Source organism: Natrix helvetica (assembly GCF_964273705.1).
Source record: "Natrix helvetica genome assembly, chromosome: 4".
Lineage (NCBI taxonomy): Eukaryota > Metazoa > Chordata > Lepidosauria > Squamata > Natricidae > Natrix > Natrix helvetica.
Window position 1 is genome coordinate 154,504,960 of NC_138550.1, and position 20,443 is coordinate 154,525,402.

General features: G+C 43.3%; 1 protein-coding gene across 1 annotated transcript; it reads left to right on the top strand.

Annotated features, from left to right (window-relative positions):
* The first annotated feature begins 1,284 nt into the window (after positions 1-1,284).
* On the top strand, positions 1,285-16,852 carry CCN3 (cellular communication network factor 3). The gene is made up of 5 exons (XM_081950860.1): positions 1,285-1,451; positions 1,541-1,763; positions 4,609-4,857; positions 11,689-11,897; positions 16,349-16,852. Exons 1-5 carry the CDS (start codon positions 1,314-1,316, stop codon positions 16,619-16,621), a joined length of 1,092 nt encoding a protein of 363 aa, XP_081806986.1. The 5' UTR covers positions 1,285-1,313; the 3' UTR covers positions 16,622-16,852.
* The last annotated feature ends 3,591 nt before the right edge of the window (positions 16,853-20,443 follow it).

Genomic DNA, 20,443 nt, shown 5'->3' on the forward strand with positions numbered 1-20,443 from the left:
AAACTATTCTCCAAAGCATCTGAGGGCAAGACAAGAAGCAATGGGTGGAAACTTAATCAAGGAGAGAAGCAACTTAGAACTAAGGAGAAATTTCCTGACAGTTAAAACAATTAATCAGTGGAACAACTTGCCTCCAGAAGTTATGAATGCTCCAAAACTGGAAGTTTTTAAGAAGACAACCATTTAACTGAAATGATATAGGGTTTCCTGCTTGAGCAGGGGATTGGACTAGAATACCTCCAAGGTCCCTTCCAACTCTGTTACAAGTAGTTGTCAACTTATGACCAAAATTGAGCCCAACATTTCTGTTGCTAAATTCTGTTGCTAACATTTGTTAAGTGAGTTTTGCCCTGTTTTATGACTTTTCTTGCCACGTTTGTTAAATTAATCATCACAGTTGTTAAGTAAGTCACCAGATTGTTAAGCAAATTGACTTTCCGCATTGACTTTGCTTATCAGAAAGTCGCATAAGGGGATTACATGAAACCCGGGGACCCTGCAACCGTCACAAATACGAGTCAGTTGTCAGGCATTTGAATGATCATCATGTGAACAAGGGGACGCTTGCAAGGGTCATAAATGTGAAAAATGGTCATATGTTGGGCTGTCAGTTTGAACTCCAAGCTCTGTCATTTGAGCTCAAACCAACAGCCCAATTCCCAACCAGAGCTGAAGGTTAAGATTCCCCTCGCATATATATGCTAGTCGTTCCTGACTCTAGGGGGGGGGGGGATGGTGGTCATCTCCGTTTCAAAGCCAAAGAGCCAGCGCTGTTCAAAGACGTCTCCGTGGTCATGTGGCCGGCATGACTAAACACAGAAGGCGCATAGAATGCTGTTACCTTCCAACCAAAGATGATTCCTATTTTTCTACATGCTTTTGAACTGCTAGGTTGGCAGAAGCTGGGACAAGTAATGGGAGCTCACTCCATTACGCAGCACTAGGGATTCGAACCGCTGAACTGCTCAGCGTCTTAACCACTGAGCCACCGCATCCCAACCCGAGCTCCTAATATTCAAAGGTATTTCATGGTCCCAAGTCCCTTCTTTTTTCACTGCCCTTGGTCACTTCGGACGGTCACTAAAACGAACCGTTGCAAGTCGAGGACTACTTGGCTTCTGTTCTTGTTAGAAGTAAGAGATCCTCGAAACAACTTCCTCCTGTTAATCCCGGCGCCGAACACGACACCGCGGGCCGCCATTGGCTCCGCTGCTCCCGCCGCGCATCCAACCGACGAGGGCGGATCGCGGAGGCGCCGGGTATAAACGGGCTCCCGGAGAGGCTTGCGCGCTTGGCGAGCCGCATCCACCGCGATGGGGAAGGCGCAGGGAGACGCGGGGCGGAAGCGGCTGCCTAAAATGCGGCTGGGCTGCCTCTCCGGGTCCCAGGCGCCGAGCATCTTCCTCTTCTTCCTCCTCCTCCTCTTCCTCTCCCCGTGGACCCTGGCCGAGGTTTGCCTTTGCGCGTCGGAGCGGCTGAAGCGGCTGGGGAAAGTGGGGGGCCTCCGCTGACGCCGCCTCTCGCTCTTCGCTCTTTGCAGGATCGCAGCCCGGAGCGCCGGTGCCGCCTGCCGTGCGAGTGTCCCGCCGAGCTGCCCGCCTGCGCGCCGGGCGTGCCGCCGGTCTTGGACGGCTGCTCCTGCTGCCTGACCTGCGCCCGGCAGCGCGGGGAGAACTGCTCCGAAGCGACGCCCTGCGATGAGAGCGCCGGCTTGTACTGCGACCGCGGGGCGGGAAGGGAAGCCGGCCTGGGCGTCTGTATGGGTAAATGGCTCTCTTGACTCCCTCCCGCAGGCACTTACGGCCTCTTCTCCTTCTTCTTCTTGGACGGGGCTTTCTTGTCCCTCCCGGCCCGAGAGGCGCTGTCTCTCTCTGGGAGGGAGGGGAAGCTTCTGAGGGATCTTCCTGATTTTATTTTATTTTATTTTATTTAGTTTGTCACTCAGGTACAAGATAACAAGAATAAGAATAAACATGAAGAAGAACACAGGAAATGGGTACAAATAAATAGGGACAGTAGGACAGGGACGTTAGGCACTATGGGTGGCTCACCTTCATAGATGGGCTTTAATCTATCTATCTCCATCTATCATCTATCTATCTATCTATCTATCTATCTATCTATCTATCTATCTATCTATCTATCTATCTATCATCTATCTAATCTCTACATCTCTACATCTCTATATCTCTATCTCTCTATCTCTCTATCTCCATCTCTCTATCTCCATCTATATCTATCTATCTATCTATCTCTATCTATATCTCTATATCTCTATATCTCTTCTATCTCTCTATCTATCTATCTCCATCTATCTCTCTCCATCTATATCTATCTATCTATCTATCTCTATCTATCTATCTATCTATCTATCTATCTATCTATCTATCTATCTATATCTCTATATCTCTATCTCTATCTATCTCTCCATCTCTCTATCTCCATCTATCTATCTCCATCTATATCTATCTATCTATCTATCTATCTATCTATCTATCTATCTCTATCTCTATCTATCTATCTCCATCTCTATATCTATCTATCTATCTATCTATCTATCTATCTATCTATCTATCTATCTCCATCTCTATATCTATCTATCTCTCTATCTATCTATCTATCTATCTATATCTCCATCTATATCTCTATCTATCTCTCTATCTCCATCTATATCTATCTATCTATCTATCTATCTATCTATCTATCTATCTATCTCCATCTATCTCCATCTATCTCTATCTATCTCTATCTATCTCTATCTATCTATCTATCTCCATCTATATCTATATCTATCTATCTATCTATCTATCATCTATCTATCTATCTCCATCTATATCTATCTATCTATCTATCTATCTATCTATCTATCTATCTCCATCTATATCTATATCTATCTATCTGGTCAAGCATGGATTAGATAACAGATATAAGTATAGACATGATTATGAATACATGAAATGGATACGAATACAAGGGACAGGGAGATTAGGCAAGCTGTGCACATGTGCACACCCCTATCTATGGGTGGCTCACCTTCATAGATGGGCTTTATTTTTTTATTATTTATTAATTTATTTCATCAAGCATGAATTCGATAACATATAAGTATAAACATGATTGTGAATACATGAAATGGATACGAATGCAAGGGAACATTGGGACAGGGATGGTAGGCACGCTGGTGCGCTTATGCACGCCCGTTAAAGACCTCTTAGGAATGGGGTGAGGTCGACAGTAGACAGTCTAAGGTTGAAGTTTTGTTGGTTTGGGGAAGAAACCATAGCGTCAGGTAGTGCATTCCAGGCATTCACCACTCTGTTGCTGAAGTCATATTTTCTGCAATCAAGTCATCTCCAAATGACTTGGGAAATAGAAATAAGAAGGAAGAAATGGAAATTAGAAATGGAAATGGAAATAGAGAGAGGAATGGAATGGAATGGAAATAGAAGGAAAGGGCCCAGTTTGGGAGAAGAGGAGTCTGACTGAGATCCACAAGATTTCCCAAGGAAACACTCTGGAGTTTCCCATTCCTTATGGTTATGTTACCGCTGATCCCCATTCCTTAAAAGACAAAATGGGCCCTGTTCTTCCTCAGTGTTTCTCAATCTTGGCAGCTTTAAGAGGTTTGGACTCCAACTCCCAGGATTCCCCAGTCAGCATTAAGAACTCTGGGAATTGAAGTTCAGGCACCTGAGAGTTGCCAAAGTGAGAAATGCTGCCACAGCAGCTACTGCTGCTTGAAAAACTTGTAAGAAGGATAGACTGTTTGCAACTTCTGGCCTGAACTGAAATTCTCAGTTGTGTGACCCCTACCCATTGTAATTTTTATTGTAACAGAAGGGGGGGGAACTATATTTGAATTTAAATTAAATCACATTTTGTTTGGCTATAAATCTGTTAATTCAGTACTTAAATTTAGCCATTATTTTATCTTGGGTAGTTCTATGTTTGGTGGATGGTTGTTTGTGCAGTCTTTTGCCTAATAAAGGCTGGAGGCTCCTGATCTATCTTTAATTTTTAAAACAAACCACTTAAAAAAGCTTGCCTGGGCAGAGTAGCTATGTAGGGTAAGGTCTGGTTACTCTTTGGATGTCAGTGAATTCTGGGGAAGATTGAGAAATCCAAATAACAATCAAGGAGCCATCCCAAAGGTGCTTTTTCAAGAGGCAACTGGACTTTCTGGTTTTTCTTTGAAAATGTTTCTCTTCTCATCCAAGAAGCTTCTTCAGCTCTAACTGGATGGTGGGGAAATTCTTCAGTCAGAGCTGAAGAAGCTTCTCAGATGAGAAGCGAAAAGTCTTCAACCCCCCCACCCCCTCCAAGAAAGTTCAGTTGTCTCTTGAAAAAGCACCTTTGGGACAACCTTGACCTGGATGACTAAGAATCTCCATAAATCAAGAAGGCAATGGCCACAGTGGTACCAAGAATGCTGTATGGATGTGCATGAAATCACCAGGAGTTCAGCTGAAGGTGGCTTGATCTTTTTGCTAGATTTAAGATCTTTTTCATACTGGTTTTCTTCCCTTCTCTTGGTATGGATATTACCTGAGGATTCCAACAAGCTAGATTCACACATAGCTTGATTGATTTACTTTTCTTCTGCTTCAGACCTTGAAGGAGACAACTGTGTTTTTGATGGGATTATTTATCGAAGTGGAGAGACCTTCCAGCCCAACTGTAAATACCACTGTACCTGCAGGGATGGACAGATCAGCTGTGTGCCCCTCTGCAATGTTGATTTGTTGCTTCCTGGTCCCGAATGCCCCTTCCCAAGGAAAGTTGAAGTTCCCCAGGAATGCTGTGAACAGTGGTCATGTGATCCTAACACAGAGGACACCGCAGGTTTTGCAATGGAAGGTGTGTAAAGGCTTTATAGTTGTGTCTTTGCTTCTCTGGAAGTATCTACTGTGCTCTTCAAGACCAGTTATCAATGCCAGTCATGGAGAGGGAATTTATGGCAGATACGAACATAAGTTTCTAAGAGAAACAAAATGTGCAGGTACAGTATGTGTAGTACCTTGCTCAAAAGTAGTAACTGTGAGAGGGATCTTGGAGTCCTAGTGGACAACCACTTAAATAGGAGCCAGCAGTGTGCAGCAGCTGCCAAAGAAGCCAACACAGTTCTAGGCTGCATAAAGAGAGGGATATAATCAAGACCATGTGAAGTGTTTAACATCACTTTATAATGCCTTGGGAAGGCCATACTTAGCAACAGAAATTTTGGGCTCAATTCTGGTTGTAGGTCAAGGACTACCTGTGCTAATTTAACATCTGCACTGATTCACTTTAAAAAAGTGGCAAGAAAGGTCATAAAATAAGGCAAAGCTCACTTAACCGTTTCTCAACAATAGGAATTTTGGGTTCAGTTGTGGTCATAAGTCAAGGACTATCTGTATTTAAGTTAATTGATTGTTCCCTGTTACTTGTGTTTAATACTCAATTACGTTAAGTGTGGGTTTTTTTCTGCTTCTGGTGATTCACATTTCTTTGTCCTGGTCTTAAATTCTTTTTTAGAGTAGACTTCTTGGCACATTATTCAAGGACCAAGTAAGGTCTTCAGCTTTAAAATGGTTGTGTCTCTCTGGACTGTATTGGAAAAGGCACTATCCATGGTATGGGAGACAGGAGAAATCTTGTTTGTGTTGGCTTCCTTCTCAGCATGGCAAAACAACCTTAAATCAAATGTTCAGTTCTTAAGATGGCCCTGAGGTTAAATATAATGCTTAAGAGCCATGCAGAATTAGTCATCCAAGGCTTCATCCAAAGATTCATTTTTGGTTCCATGCCACCAGATTCTGCCACTCATAAAATTTCCAGTTTAAATCTTATAGCATAAGGTTTGTGTGAAATCAGTGTGATACTGTTAAAAAACCTCTAGTGTTATGGGAAGGAAGGACTCACTGGAGAAGTTCCTAACGCTGGGAAAGATTGAAGGCAAAAGAAGAACAAGGATGACAGAGAAGGAGGTGGCTGGATGGAGTCACCGAAGCAGCCAGCGTGAGCTTAAATGGACTCCAGAGGATGGTATGTAGAGGACAGGAAGGCCTGGAGGAACATTGTCCATGGGGTCACAATGAGTCGGACACGACTTCGCAACTAACAACAAATTGTGGGAAAGCCTTAAGTTAAAAGCCTTCTTCTCCACCCAATGTCCTATAATAAGCAACTGGCATTAGAGCCAGTTTGGGGTAGTGGTTAGGACACTAGGCTCAAAAATGGGAGACTATGTCCCCTTAAGGCTGAAATCATCTGGATGATTTTGGGCCAGTCCCTCCCTCTCAGCCCTAGAAAAAAGGGAATGGCAAACTACTTCTGAAATCTCTCTAAGGAAACTACAAGGGTAAAGGTAAACATTTCCCTCGCACATATGTGCTAGTCGTTCCCGACTCTAGGAGGTGGTGCTCATCTCCGTGTCAAAGCTAAAGAGCCAGCACTGTCTGAAGAGGTCTCTGTGGTCATGTGGCTGGCATGACTAAATGCCAAAGGCGCACGGAATGCTGTTACCTTCCCATCAAAGGTGGTCCCTATTTTTCTACTTGCATTTTTACATGCTTTTGAACTGCTAGGTTGGCAGGAGCTGGGGCAAGTAACGGGAGCTCACTCCGTTATGAGGCCCTAAGGATTCGAACTGCCGACCTTTCTGATCAACAAGCTCAGCATCTTAGCCAATGAGCCACTGCGACACCTAAAGACACCTAAAAAAAGGCATTTAATGAAATTGCTTATGGCTATCGATATAAAACAGCCAGGTATGGCACACATGGATATACATTCCAACTTTATAACAGCCAAAGGCCAGAAACAGAAAATAAATGAAAGTTCCTTGGTGTTCTCTGAACTTGGCTCAGAGAGCACCAAAGACTCCTCATTTCCACGCTGAGCGACAAATACAAGTGGTCCTCAACTTATGTGTTGCTGTGTGCAAAAAAGTGTTGAGTTTTGTCCCCACTTTATGACTTTGCTCATCCCGTTTGTTAAATGAAGCACTGCGCTTGTTGAATTAGTAACACGGTTGTTAAATGAATCTGGTTTCTTGTTGATTTTGCTTGTCAGAAGGTCGCACTGCTACCGTCATAAATGTGAGTCAAGTTGTCAAGCATCCGAATGTATATCATGTGACCATGCTGCAAAGGTCGTAAGTGCGAAAAATGATTGTGAGTCACTTTTCAGTGTTGTCGACACTGTCGAATGGTCACTAAATGAATTGTTGTAAGTCAAGGACTACCCATATTTAACACAAGACAGTTCATGGCTAATAATTACCTTCATATAACATGCAGGACTTCTAGGTGCTCATTAAGAAAGTTTTTTTAAAAAACGACCATCAGATCATTAGTATTTCTTATATTATTATTAACACACTCTGATGCTAAGGAGTTAGACATTCTACTCCCCCTCCCCACCTGAAAAGAACTCTGTTCCAACTGCCATGTGGGCGTGGCCAGCACGTGACTCATCCGGCCTGCAGGCTGGCAGATTAGACATTCTACTCCGTCTCCCCACCTGAAAAATGCTCTGATGCTAAGGAGTTAGACTGAGGGACAGAAGGAGATAAGATAGGAGAGGCCTCTGTGGGGCAAGCCTGAGGGAGAGAAGAGGATAGGAGAGGATCAATGGGGCCAGCCTGAGGGAGAGAAGGGGAGAGGAGAGGCCGATGTAACTACTCATTAATTTTCAAGCTGTAAGTGTCGATTTATCAAGCCCGATAACATATATATATATGTATTTGTGTTACAACCAGCTCAGCTGATAAGGAGAGAGCCTGTGGCTTAGTGGCTAATATAACTGCCTAATATGTAATACAGCCCTGGTTCGAATCCCAGTAAGGGTATGGCTAGTTGATGAGAGCTAAATAGCTTGAAATGGATCTATACTAGTCTCCCTTTATTTATTTATCAGCACAAATACAACATATACAATATATATATATATATATATATGCTGGTTTTGTTGTATTCGGGTCTTTTCCCGTGTAAGGTTGAGATTGTATTTGCAACGTTTCGGCAGGATCTCACCTGCCATCTTCAAGGTGTGGGCTTAAAATGTGATCGGAGCTGCCGTCTTTCTGTAAGTCTTGGTGGGAGGGGATGGGCTGCTGGCTTTGTTTCAGTAAGTGGAATGATTGGTTGTGTGGTTGTATCATGATTGGTAGATTGGTGCTGATTGGTGCAGGCTGCGTGTGCATTGTTGTTTCTAGCTGGATTTTGAAAACCAAGGAGTCTACAAAATACCATGCAAAATCTGCCCAGCAATATACATAGGACAAACAAACAGAAGGATAAATGCACGCATCACAGAACACAAGAACGCAGTAAGAAAAAAAGAAAAAACTTCCTCCCTTTTCCAGCACCTTAAAGCTACAGGACATGAAATCAACTTTGAAGGAGCCAGGTTAATCTCCAAAACAGAACACCTCCACAAGAGAATAATCATGGAAGCCATCGAAATAGAGAAACACCCCCAACAGCATGAACAAACGTGATGATACCTCCCGCCTACCAAACATCTGGAAACCAGCCCTAGCCAACAAACAAACACCACCCACCACCCAAGCCGTTACAATACAAAACAACAATGCACACGCAGCCTGCACCAATCAGCACCAATCTACCAATCATGATACAACCACACAACCAATCATTCCACTTACTGAAACAAAGCCAGCAGCCCATCCCCTCCCACCAAGACTTACAGAAAGACGGCAGCTCCGATCACATTTTAAGCCCACAGCTTGAAGATGGCAGGTGAGATCCTGCCGAAACGTTGCAAAGACAATCTCAACCTTACACGGGAAAAAAAACAAATATATATATATATATACATACACATACATACATACATACATACATACATACATACATACATACATACTGTCCATCTTCCATTAAGCTCTCAAGGAAGGGAGATATTATGTCCTCTCCTTATGTATGCAGTTCATAGGGAGGGAGATTTCACTAATTTTATACCGTGAATATCCTGTGTGGTATTTTCAATTACTGTGACCACCAATGAACCCGTGCATAAAAAAATTTTTTGGGGGGGAGCAATTGCATACAAGCTCCACCAAATGATTTTCTTGAAGCCTGCACAATCCATGTTTGACAATGTTTACAGCAACAGCAAAACAGCAGGCTGGCAACTGTGTCATCATGCATAAAAATTCCCACCATTTTGGCATGCAAAGTTTGCACAGTTTTTCCCCCCAAATCATAATCTCTCACGGATTATGATTGTAGAAGTTCTCTCTCACAACCTCTTGTAGAAGCTTAGAATTCCAGAGACCCCCCACTGAGAAAGGCTGATCTTAAGGATCCTGGATATCTTTTGACAACTGCATTGAACGAACAGAAGACATTTATGGAACATGAAAACTGGTGCCTTGAAGCTTTTAATTCTTTAAAGTTGTGTGGAGAAACTTGTAAACCAACATAGTGAATCTATGGATCCTGGAGGGACAAGCCCTGGGCCACAGTTGAACAATTGGGGGTATGGGGTATGTGTCAATCATTGGATTGAAATATAATTGAGAATTATTTTAAAGTTACGTTCAGTATGGTTGCTCCCCAAAATTTTATCTTTCTGTGTCATGAAAAATTGCACTTCAGTGGTTGATTTTGAAGGGACTCTGAGAACAGTGCTCAAATTTTTGGCGGTCCAGTCATAGCCCTAAAATCTAAAAATATTTATTTTCCTAGCTAAAAAAAACAGAGACCAGAAACAGTCTAGCTGTTGCATTCTGCCACATAAGGCTTTCCTTAAGACGAAGTTGTTTTATTCTCCTCAAACACTGAATAACAATTTTGCTACGAATTTAAATTGCTGCTTTTATTTTGTTAGATTACTGCTGATTTTGTCCTGTATATATTTTACGTGATGTTTTCATGTGTGCTTTTATTATTTTTGATTTTTTTCCCTTTAATTGCTGGTATTAATTAGAAATTGCTGTGAAAATTTGTAGTTATACAGGTAGTCCTCGACTTACTTACAACAGCCCATTTAGTGAACAGCACTGAAGAAAGTTACTTATGACCGTCTTTCACACTTACGACTGTTGCAGCATCCACATGATCATACGGTCAAGATTCAGACGCTTAGCAATTGACTCATAGTTGTGACAGTTGCTGTGTCCCGGGGTCATGTCAATGGAGAAGCCAGACTCACTTAACAACCATGTTACTGACTTAACAATTGCAATGATTCACTTAACAACTGTGTCAAAAAATGTCATAAAATGAGGCAAAATTTTCCTAGCAACAAAAGCAGCAACAAAACTTTTGGGCTTCCTTGTGGTCATAAGTCAAGAACTATCTTTCTATAAAATTAAGTTTAGCCCAGAGAGAAATGCAGCCCTTCAAACCTCAGTGTCTATATTAGATTGACTACAAATCCATCTTGAGTATAGATTTGGGACCTCACAGACAAGGTTATCCTTGCTATATTACAAAATGCATCGTTTCTTGAAAATCATTTTTTTTAAATTACAATTTACTCAAATGGAAATATTTATAGACTTCCTCTTGATCAAGAGGAACCCAAGGCAGCAAACTAAGCAAATGTTAAATCAATGTAGCGTACAAAAAAGGAAGACAATAAATACCTTGAGAAAGAGAAATTAGTTGTCAACCCTTACTTACATCAATGAACATTCAGAAGAGGAATAACATAACAGCTGGAAATTAAGTGTAATGTTTCTATTTCCCTAGTACATTTTTTTCCTCTGTGGTAAATTCTTATTTTATCATCTTCATCCACCTAATGTCTTTTGATGGTGAATTATAAGGCAGTCCTCCACTTATGACCATTTGTTTAGCGACTGTTTGAAGTTATGATAGCACTGAAAAAGTGACTTCCAACAGGTCTTCACAATTGCAATCGTTGCTGCATCCATGCACTCAAATTTGGGCACTGGCAACTGGCATGTAGTCATAACAGTTGCTGCATGCATCCTGCAGCCACATGAGCGCCATTTGCACATTTCCATGGGAGCTTCTGACAAAATCAGTGTGGGAAGCTAGCTTTGCTTAACAGCTGCGCGATTTGCTTAACAACTATGGCAAAAGTGTCACAGCAGTGAGCACTTAATGACCACATTGCTTAGTGGTGGAAGTTCTATTCCCAACTGTTGTCATACGTCAAGGAGCACCTGTATGTAGTCGTTAAGGGCTGGGCCATGTTGGAAGAAGATGGCATGTCAGATATCCTAGAACTTTACAAATAACAACAACTTAAATTAGACACAGAAATAGATCGAAACTATAATGCAATCGATGTGCAGCAGGACCTGTATAATATGTTTCTTGGTATGGCCCTTGTGGTTGAATTTGTTTGGAGTTTTTTGCAGAAGTTATCATCTTTAGTAGCCTCCACTTGCACGGTTGAGAAGTCAATACTAGGCAGCGACACATGTTTCTCTGTTAGGGTGCAAAGAGAAAATATCTGCTGTGAACTCCCCATAGGTGTCAGTAAGGGCATCCGGCCTGTAAATGCTCAGCTCCATTTACAGCTCCAACTCCACCTTAATCAAAGGGGTTACAGGGTGATAAAGTGGTTTGTAGCCCACCGGACACGATTAAGCCATGCACTGATAGCCAACTATATCCTTTCCAGTTTGGAGTTAATATCTTAATCTTTGACTGTGTGAGAACCTGTGGGCAACTGAGCAGTTCATTGTTGCAATTCTGCCTTCAGGATTCAGAAAGGAAGCTACCTTGGGGGCTGAAGGTTCTGACTCCAGTTCTAACTGCATTGAGCAGACAACGCAGTGGAGTGCATGTTCCACCAGCTGTGGCATGGGAGCCTCTACCAGAGTCACCAACAAGAACCCAACGTGTGAGATGGTGAAAGAGATGAGGCTATGTGAAGTGCGCCCCTGTGAAAGGAGTCCACCACCTGATAAGGTATGGCTTACAGTATGTTCAAGTGATTAATTTTGGAGAGAAGAGCATATTGAACTTTGGCTTGGAGGTAAGGATCTTGACAAACTTGAACATTGGGCACTATCTAATAAAATGAAATTCAATGGTGAAAAGAGTAAGGTTCTACATTTAGGTAACAAAAACGGAATGCACAGGTACAGTATAGATGATACCTTGCTCAGTAGTAGTAACTGTGAAAGGGATCTTGGAGTCCTAGTGGACAACCATTTAAATATGAGCCAGCAGTGTGCAGCAGCTGCCAAAAAAGCCAACACAGTTCTAGGCTGCATAAATAGAGGGATAGAATCAAGATCACGTGAAGTGTTAATGCCACTTTATAATGCCTTGGTAAGGCCACACTTGGAATACTGCATTCAGTTCTGGTCGCCACGATGTAAAAAAAGATGTGGAGACTCTAGAAAGAGTGAAGAGAAGAGCAACAAAGAGGATTAGGGGACTGGAGGCTAAAACATATGAAGAACAGTTGCAGGAACTGAGTATGTTTAGCTTAAGAGAAAGAAGGACTAGGGGAGACATGATAGCAGTGTTCCAATATCTCGGGGGTTGCCACAAAGAAGAGGGAGTCAAACTATTCTCCAAGGCACCTGAGGACAGAACAAGAAGCAATGGGTGGAAACTAATCAAGGAGAGAAGCAACTTAGAACTAAGGAGAAACTTCCTGACAGTTAGAACAATTAATCAGTGGAACAGCTTGCCTCCAGAAGTTGTGAATGCCCCAACACTGGAAGTCTTTAAGAAGATGTTGGATAGCCATCTGTCTGAAACGGTATAAGGTTTCCTGCCTAGGCAGGGGGTTGGACTAGAAGACCTCCAAGGTCCCTTCCATCTCTACTATTGTATTGTATTGTATTATTGTATTGTAAAGGTTGAGATGGTTATTAAGTTCCTTATTTCAGTTATTTCTACCAACCTGTTTGTGAGTAGCTGTTCTGACCGAGGCTTCCCAAGAGCATGAAGCAAATTCCTTGTCCCGACAAAAAACCCTTTTATTAATTTACTGTGAATTCTGCTCATTCAGCAAAGTCTTCCAAGGGAGGATTTACGGTCACAGACCTTCTCTGGCTTGGAGAGCTGCCAAGCCGATATCTGCAAAACTTGGTAAGGAGTCTCAGAGAGTCACGAACCAAATAAGCGAACTAATTGTCTCCTGCAAACTTCGCTTCCCTTTCGCTCTTCTTTTATTTCATGTGGGAGAGGCCGTTCATCGTCCACCTCTGGCCTTACTTCCAAGTCGATCCCTGTTATTTAGCTGTTCTCTTCGTCTGGCAACTCTGTGCATGCACACACTGGGAACAGGCTCCAGCTGTTCGTCTGCCCCACTGATGTCTGACTCTGAAGGCAGCTGATAACTGTCAGACGGCCCTGGCCCCCTCTCTGCCTCCGGCACAGAGCCCTCATCAGAGCCTTCCCCAGACTCCAGGACTGGCCCATGTTCCTCCCCAACCCCCTCACTGTCCGAATCTGCTGCCAGCTCCACATGCTGCTGGCGGGCCACAACAGTATAGGGGGGGGTCTTAGATTGAGCCACTGTGGGAAATGCCATGCTGGACTAGATCAGGGGTCTCCAAACTTGGCAACTTTAAGATTTGTAGACTTCAACTCTGAGAAATTCTGGCTGCGCAATTCTGGGAGTTGAAGTCCACAAGTTGTCGAGTTTGGAGACCCGTGGAGTAGATATGAATCTTAGCCTGATCCAGCAGGTCATTTAGGGTGCATTTATCTGCAGAATCTGCAGAATCACAATGACAACTCTGAAGTGGAGTTGTCATTGCGACAACATAGTTTTTTGGTGGTGCACATTGAACACAGGTGCAACCAGAGTAATGGGACTGTTGCAGACTAGCCAATGTCTCAAAAGATGGTCTATGATCTCTCAAGCCGTTTATTAATTTTATAGTTCTACTCACAAAACCGATTCAATGTGGACATTCCTTTGGTCAGAACTCATATATACTGTGAGTGCAATGTGGAATCTGATGCTGCAGTGAACGTATCAGCAAACTGATATGTGGTTGGATGCAGTTCCTGAGATTTCCTGATGATCACGTTGACTAGGAGTTATGAGAATTGTAGTCCCAGCAAAACCAGAAAGTACAAGCTGAGCAAGATTCCCTTAGGGCAGAGGTCAGCAACCTGCAGCTCTGGAGCCACATGTGGCTCTTTCATCCCTCTGCTGCGGCTCCCTGTCGCCGGTCAGCTCCACAATTGATAGGGTTTTCGGTTAGGACAGGTAGAAGAAAAAAGACATCATGCTAGGAGGAGACTGTGATGGGGGAACCGGACTTCCGGTCAGCTTCAGAATTGAACCAGGGTGGGTGGGTGTTCTGGTTAGGACCGTTGTGACTATTTGAGTGTTTAAGGTTGCCAACCCCTGCCTTAGGGGGATCCCAGTACAAAATAGACTGATGAAAATCTATGCTTGTGACAGATGTCTTTGGGAGCTAGCCTATATGGCTTTATGTAGGTGCTACCATCAGTACCATAGTAACAGCTGAGTCCAAACAGTAGCTTGCAGTGCTACTAGATGACCATCAAAATAAGGCCATCTAGGCAGTGTCTTAGATGGAAGACCTTTGTAGTTCTTGACATTAAGAGAAAAGCAACCTGGAATGAAGGAGAAACTTCCTAACAGAACAATTAATCGGTGGAACAGCTTGCCTTCAGAAATTGTGGGTGCTTCATTACTGGAGGCTTTTTAAGAAGAGACTGGACAGCCACTTGTCTAAAATAGCATAGGATCTCCTGCTTGAGCAGGGGGTTGGACTAGAAGACCTTGAAGGTCCCTTCCAGCTCTATCCTAAATTAATTAATTAATCTGAAGTAGCAGTAAATGTATTCCTGCCTACCATACAATAATGTGGTGATCGTTCAACTCTCAGTTTAAAGAATTGATTCCATCTATATCCCAACTTTCCATATTTCTTTAACAAATAATCAGCTGTTATGGTTTAATAATTGGGGTCTACCTCCAATGATATTTCAAAGATGTCAAACTTTCTGTGTCAGACTTCCCAGTGTACTATAAGGTTATCCTGGGATATCATTAAAATCCCCAAAAGTAAATATGTGACATAAGGTCCATCTTAACCTGCCAATTGTTGATTTACAGCCTGTAGGCACCCATTTGTAAAACAAAAAACAAAACAAAAACAAAATGTGTACATAAGAAAAGAGGTGTCATAGAATAGAGAAGAGTAGAGTAGAACAGAGTTGGAAGGGACCTTAGAGGTCTTCTAGTCCAACCCCATGCTCAGGCAGGAAACCCCACATCACTTCAGAAAAATGGTTATCCAATATCTTCTTAATAACTTCCATTGTTGGAGCATTAACAACTTCTGGAGGCAAGCTGTTCCCCTGATTAACTGTTCTGTCAGGAAATTTCTCCTTAGTTCTAAGTTGCTTCTCTCCTTGATTAAGTTTCCACCCATTGCTTCTGGTCCTGCCCTCAGGTGCCTTGGAGAATAGTTTGACTCTCTCTTCTTTGTGGCAACCCCTGAGATATTGGAACACTGCTATCATGTCTCCCCTGGTCCTTTTTTTCATTGAACTAGACATACCCAGTTCTTGCAACCGTTCTTCATATGTTTTAGTCTCCAGTCCCCTAATCATCTTTGTTGCTCTTCTCTGCACTCTTTCTAGAGTCTCCATATCTTTTCTACATCGTGGTGACCAGAACTGAATGCAGTATTCCAAGTGTGGCCTTACCAAGGCCTTATAAAGTGGTACTAACACTTCACGTGACCTTGATTCTATCCCTCTGTTTAAGCAGCCTAGAACTCCATTAATTCCTCACTTTTTTCTGCAGTTTCACTATAATCATGCAATTCTGAAATTGCCAGACTTTGGGCTATTGGTTTGAGATCCGAGCTTGGCAATTTAGTTGCAAACGTTTCGTCACCACTTGAGGAGACCCCCATCCGTGTGCTTTGAATTGTGCTCATCTGTTAGATGACTGGCCTTTAAATGCCTCTTTATGTGAAAGGTATTTTTATTAGGCCAGACTTTTGCCTAAGGGTATAGTTTTCCATACAACACGTTTCTGCACAGAACTAATCCTTCCCTCCCCCTCCACTCCCCCATCGAGCCAGAACTGATGAAGCTTCTTGGATGAGAAGTGAGACGTCGTCTTCCTCCTCAAGGGAAAAAACAAACTCCAGTTGTCTTTTCAAAAAGCAGCTTTGAGACAACCATGACATAGATGACTAAAAATCTCCATAAACCTTTTCTGCACACATTTCTTGTTTTGCATCCTTGCCCAGACATTCTGGATTCCATTCTAATCCAAAAAGAATTACAAGTGGGCCTCCAGCCATTGAAATGATACCCCTTCCATCTTAATGTATCACCGCTATGTTGCATCAAATTGAATGTGAGTGTCCACCTAATTAATGTCCACCTGCGCTTTCTCGTAGAAGGGGAAAAAATGCCTCCGAATTATAAAGCCTCCCACTGCTGTCCATCTGGAGTACCAGAACTGCACCAGCATCCAGATGTATAAACCCCGTTACTGTGGCATCTGCAATGATGGACGGTGCTGCACGCCACACACGACAAAAACAATCCCGGTGGAATTCCGTTGCCCTCAAGGCAACACCATCCAACATCCGGTGATGTCCATTGTTAGCTGCGTGTGTCACAAGAACTGTCCTCAGAATAGCAACGCTTTTGGGCGAAAGCTCAGTTGAATGAGCCGCTCAAAAAAATCACCAGATTAGCCGTCTGATGCTTTAATGTAACATGTATCTTCTCTTTTTTGAGGGGGGGAAGGGCGGAAGGGTCAGATGCTTTGTTTCCCAATCCTGTCTATCATATTGATTTCTAGATAAACCAGTTCAGTTCCTGTGGGATTATTATTTTTTTGAAACCGTGCTTGCTTCAAACAACATGAGACACATTAAAATATTGTCACTTGGGAAGTGTGCAGCTTTTCTTTCTTAGCCGTTTCTCCTTTCTTGGAGATGAATTACATGTATTACCCTGTAGCAGAGGTGGGTTCCTGCCAGTTCTAACCTCTTCTATAGAAGAGGTTCCACAAATCTACAGTGCCGTTTAGAACCGGTTCCAGCTCCCTCCCCCCCCGCCCATCCGCACATCATCAAGATGAAGAGCGAGAGGAGGAATTCTGGGAGTTGAAGTCCACAAGTCTTAAAGCTGTCAAGTTTGAACACCCCTGGGTTTTTTTTCTAAAGGGTTAGGGGTGCGAGGGTCTTGTAACTTGACAGCTTTAAGACTTGCGTGCTTCAAATGCCAGAGTTTCTGAGCTAAGCAAGAATGTTAAGTGAGTTTCACCACATTTTACAAGTTGTCCACGCCCTCCCAGTCACATGGTTGGCAAGCCACTCCCACAAAGCAGGCCACACCTACAGAAGAGGTTCTAAAAAAATTTGAAACCCACCACAGCCCTGTAGTCACATTCCCTGGACTAATTGTTTGACCTTAATGGACGTGAGATGCTTGTAATCTAGTATGCTTTCTTGCTTGATGTTTATTACAGCCAGGAATCAGGGATGGGTTCCGGCTTCTATTACTGCCAATTTGCTCAGGGACATGCTTTGTGCGCTTGCATGCTTGATGTGCTCTAGGCGCATATGCGCAGTAGTAAAAAAACCAAGATGGCGGCGCCTACGGCACTGCCGATAGAACCATTTTGGGAGCGTGACCGGCCATGTTACTACCTACTCGGCCGAACCGGTCCGAACTAGTAGGAAGCTACATCTGCCAGGAATTGGGCACATCAGAGTTGAAGTCCTCTCTTCCAAGAAAAGCGTTACTTGGGTTATCCAGAAAAACATACTGAGTGCAAAATTCCTTGCTCATTTTTCTCCCACAAATTAAAAAAATCCTCTCTATTTTTGTCCCTTCTTTTGCCATTTCCCCCCCTGAAGTTTGTATTTTCTCCTTTGTCTCATCTTGCTCTTCAGCAGATGCTACATCCTGATTAAATGGTAAATGGTCCCAGAGCTGACCTCCCCAAGCTGGTGCCTACAGATGTGTGGATTTTTCTTCCCCAAATACACAAAAATGGCAACGTCTATGTTGGGGGAGGGACATACCTTCAGCAACTAGGAATGTTTTTATTACCACTGGTAGACTTTATTTAATCCCTCCTTAGAATTCCCTCCTTAGAATTCAATCAATATTTTTTTTTCTACAGAAAGCTATAAATAGTTCAAAGGAAACAGACCCAACAAAAAAGTAGGGGGGATTGCACTGTATGTGAGAAATCATTACACCTCTACGGCAATATGTAAAGCCCTCTTGAATACATTTGGGGGAATATTGGAGGAAAAAGAAATGACATTGCTATAGGTGTATACAGGAATGGGCTGCTATAAGTTCACCTGGGTTCAGGAGAACCTGTAGCTAACATTATGGCTGGTTCAGAGAATATCCAAATCCCATCCCTGGCTGGCCCCACCCCACTCATCCCTCCCCTCCCAAGAGTCTCCACATTTTGGATGGGAGATAAGTGCAGGGCCCTTGCAGGTAAGTGCAGGATGCTCCGGGTTGGGTCTCTTAGAAGTTCCGGAAGGCCGGAAATGCTCGTTTCTGGCCTCTGAACGGCCTCCAGAGCCCGGGGGATACATTTTTTGCCCTCCCAAAGGCTAAAGGAAAGCCTCCAGAGCCTGGTGAAGGCGAAAATGCTCCCACCACACTGGTGCAGGAGGCCGACTAGGCCATGCCGAACACAGCCACGCCCACTCAACGGGCAGAGGACCCGTTGCTGAAATTTTTGAAGCCCACCTGAAGCAGAAGTAGATGAACTTTTTGCTAACCAGTTAGCAAAGATGTGCAGGAAACATACCACTGTAATCATGGGGGACGTCAACTACCCTGACCAGTTAAAGTCTTCCAGTACTTGAGGGGCAGTTGCCGAGAAGAGGGGCTTGACTTACTCTCCAAAGTACCTGAGTAGGATAAGAAGCAATGTGTGAAGCTTGTTAAAGAGAGCTCCTACGTGGAACTAAGGAGAAATTTCCTGGCAGTGAGACCAATTAATCAATGGAACAGTTTTCTTCCCACAATTGTAGGTGCTTCGTCACTGGAGGTTTTCAAGAAAAGATTGGACATCCATTTGTCCAGTATGGTATAAGGTCTCCTGGCTTGGGCAGGGGATTGAACTAGAAGACCTCCAAAGTCCCTTCTTTCTTTAAATGCACAGAACTATGCATCTTTTAGAGACACTACAAAGACAATATACTGAACTTGCCTTGTGCAAGGGTGAAGATAAAGTTGTAAACATGGAGACTGCCAAGAGGTCATTGGACGTTTGAGTCTTATAGACCCAAGATATTTCAGTTGTCTTGGTGGGTTGACACTCAATTTTCTACAGTTGGACTTAGTATTCATTTTGTGTACAGTCTATCAAAGACCAGCTGGCATTTGTGCTAAGGGAAAAAGCAAACACTGTAAATAACTGAAGAAGGCTTGTGGTTTTTTTTAGAAACAACAAATGGAAATGGAAAGCATATGTTGCATAACCCTCCTTTTCCCCCTGTGAATGTTGCAGAGATGGGTTGCTCCCGGTTTGGCCGAATTGGTAGTGACGGCGGCAGGAGACTCCGCCAACCCACCCAGATGCTTCTGCACATGCGTAGAAGTGTTGCACACAAGCACGAGCGAAGCGGTAATAAATTGGTTAGCAACCCACCCCTGGAATGTTAATATTAGTAAAGAAAACCTCTCGACATAAGATATAAAGGAACTGGTGAAGAGATGGTGAACATTTTTTTGCCTCGGATGCCAAAAGAGCGCGTGCACTATCGCATATGAACGTATGCCCACCCCCTATAATTTAATACTCCCCCCTGCCATGCCCTCTGCTCATGCACATGTGATTCCCCCCCCCGCCTTGTGCATGCACGCACGGCTTTCTTGGAGCTTGGGGAGGGCGAAAACGGTAGGTCCGTTTTTCACCCTCCCCAGGCTCCAGATGCTTTCTAGGAAAAATGGCTGAAAATCAAGGCCAAATATCAGCTGGCCAGCATGCGCATTGGAGCTGACAGGGGAACGCCTCGCATGCCCACAGCAATCGTTCCCCGTGCCACCTGTAGCACACGTGCCATAGGTTCACCATCATGGAACTGGTGGGACAAAGTAAATCATTCTTGAGCTATAAGGCAGGTTCAAACAATATTTCATTTTGGATTATATGTTGGAAATAAAGTTAGGAATGAATCCTATAATTGCGTTATTAAGTCTAGTATATTCTGCCTAACGGTCTACAAACCTCTCTGGTAGTAAGTGTGACTATGCAACCTTGCAAAGAAATTTAAAATGTTCCAAATCCTGGGAGTTACATGTAAAAATGCAGCCAATTCCCACAATTTCATATTTAGACCAAAAAGAGGATATTTTAGAAAAATAGGTGTACATACATTTTGCTTTCTTTCTTTTGGAGGGCAGTGACTGCCATCTACTGGTGATGCACCTGCTTTGTTGCTAATCCTTAATCTAGGCTAGATTCTAGTCAAACTCGATTTCAGTGAGGGCCGCATCAGGGTTGT